The sequence below is a fragment of the Cladophialophora immunda genome (genome assembly GCF_000835495.1).
Source record: "Cladophialophora immunda strain CBS 83496 unplaced genomic scaffold supercont1.6, whole genome shotgun sequence".
NCBI lineage: Eukaryota > Fungi > Ascomycota > Eurotiomycetes > Chaetothyriales > Herpotrichiellaceae > Cladophialophora > Cladophialophora immunda.
Genome location: NW_015622546.1, coordinates 2894687 through 2895781, shown reverse-complemented (window position 1 = coordinate 2895781; position 1095 = coordinate 2894687). Strand labels below are relative to the sequence as shown.

Below are 1095 nucleotides of genomic sequence, written 5' to 3'. Positions count from 1 at the left end.
GCTAACGAGCATAAATAACCTCGCTACCGTACTAAGCCATCAGGGAAAGTACGAGACGGCGGAGCAGATATGTCGAGAGGTGGTGGAAGTGAGGGAGAGGGTGCTAGGGAAGGAGCATCCAGATACGCTAAGGAGCATAAATAACCTCGCCGGGGTGCTAAGCTATCAGGGAAAGTACAAGACGGCGGAGCCGATATATCGAGAGGTGGTGGAAGTGAGAGAGAGGGTGCTAGGGAAGGAGCATCCATCGACGCTAACGAGCATGAACAACCTCGCCGGGGTGCTAAGCCATCAGGGAAAGTACGAGGTGGCAGAGCAGATACATCAAGAGGCGGTGGAAGTGACGGAGAGGGTACTAGGGAAGGAGCATCCATCGACGCTAACGAGTATGAACGACCTCGCCGCGGTACTAAGGCATCAGGGAAAGTATAAGGCGGCGGAGCAGATGTATCGAGAGGTAGTGGAAGTGAGGGAGAGGGTACTAGGGAAGGAGCATCCAGATACCCTAACGAGCATAGGTAACCTCGCCACCGTACTGAGCGATCAGGGAAAGTACGAGACGGCGGAGCAGATATATCGAGAGGTGATGGAAGTGAGGGAGAGGGTACTGGGGAAGGAACATCCATCGACGCTAACGAGTATGAATAACCTCGCCACCGTGCTGAGCGATCAGGGAAAGTACGAGGTGGCGGAGCAGATACATCGAGAGGTGGTGGAAGTGAGGGAGAGGGTGCTAGGGAAGGAGCATCTATCGACGCTAACGAGCATGAACGACCTCGCCGGGGTGCTGAGCGATCAGGGAAAGTACGAGGCGGCGGAGTAAGTTCAAGTCGTGATTGTCGTGGGGATATTAGGAGTCTTCGGGTTCGACCATCCTCACAGTAAAATTGGTATCAACATCATGCTCGCAATATGGAAACACCAAGACATGGATGAACGTACAATGGAAAACGCGCTTCTTGCACTCCTTCATGAGGCGGTAAGGGGAACCAGTCCACTGCACCAGGAGCCTCGAGAGACAACAGAGGACAGCGCAGCGGATCTTGGGGCGGTATATCACCGAGGACACGCAGAGGGTGAATGTTTATATTGCAG

The 1095-nt window shown here is 54.0% G+C and overlaps 1 protein-coding gene across 1 annotated transcript in view; it reads left to right on the top strand.

The window, feature by feature from the left end:
- Positions 1-1095, top strand: part of PV07_10516 (uncharacterized protein) — a 4702-nt gene extending 3607 nt beyond the window's left edge. Inside the window, exon 4 of the mRNA XM_016397851.1 lies at positions 44-1095. Within this exon, the coding sequence (XP_016245042.1) occupies positions 44-823 (780 nt within the window). The 3' untranslated portion in view covers positions 824-1095. The remainder of the gene's footprint in view (positions 1-43) is intronic.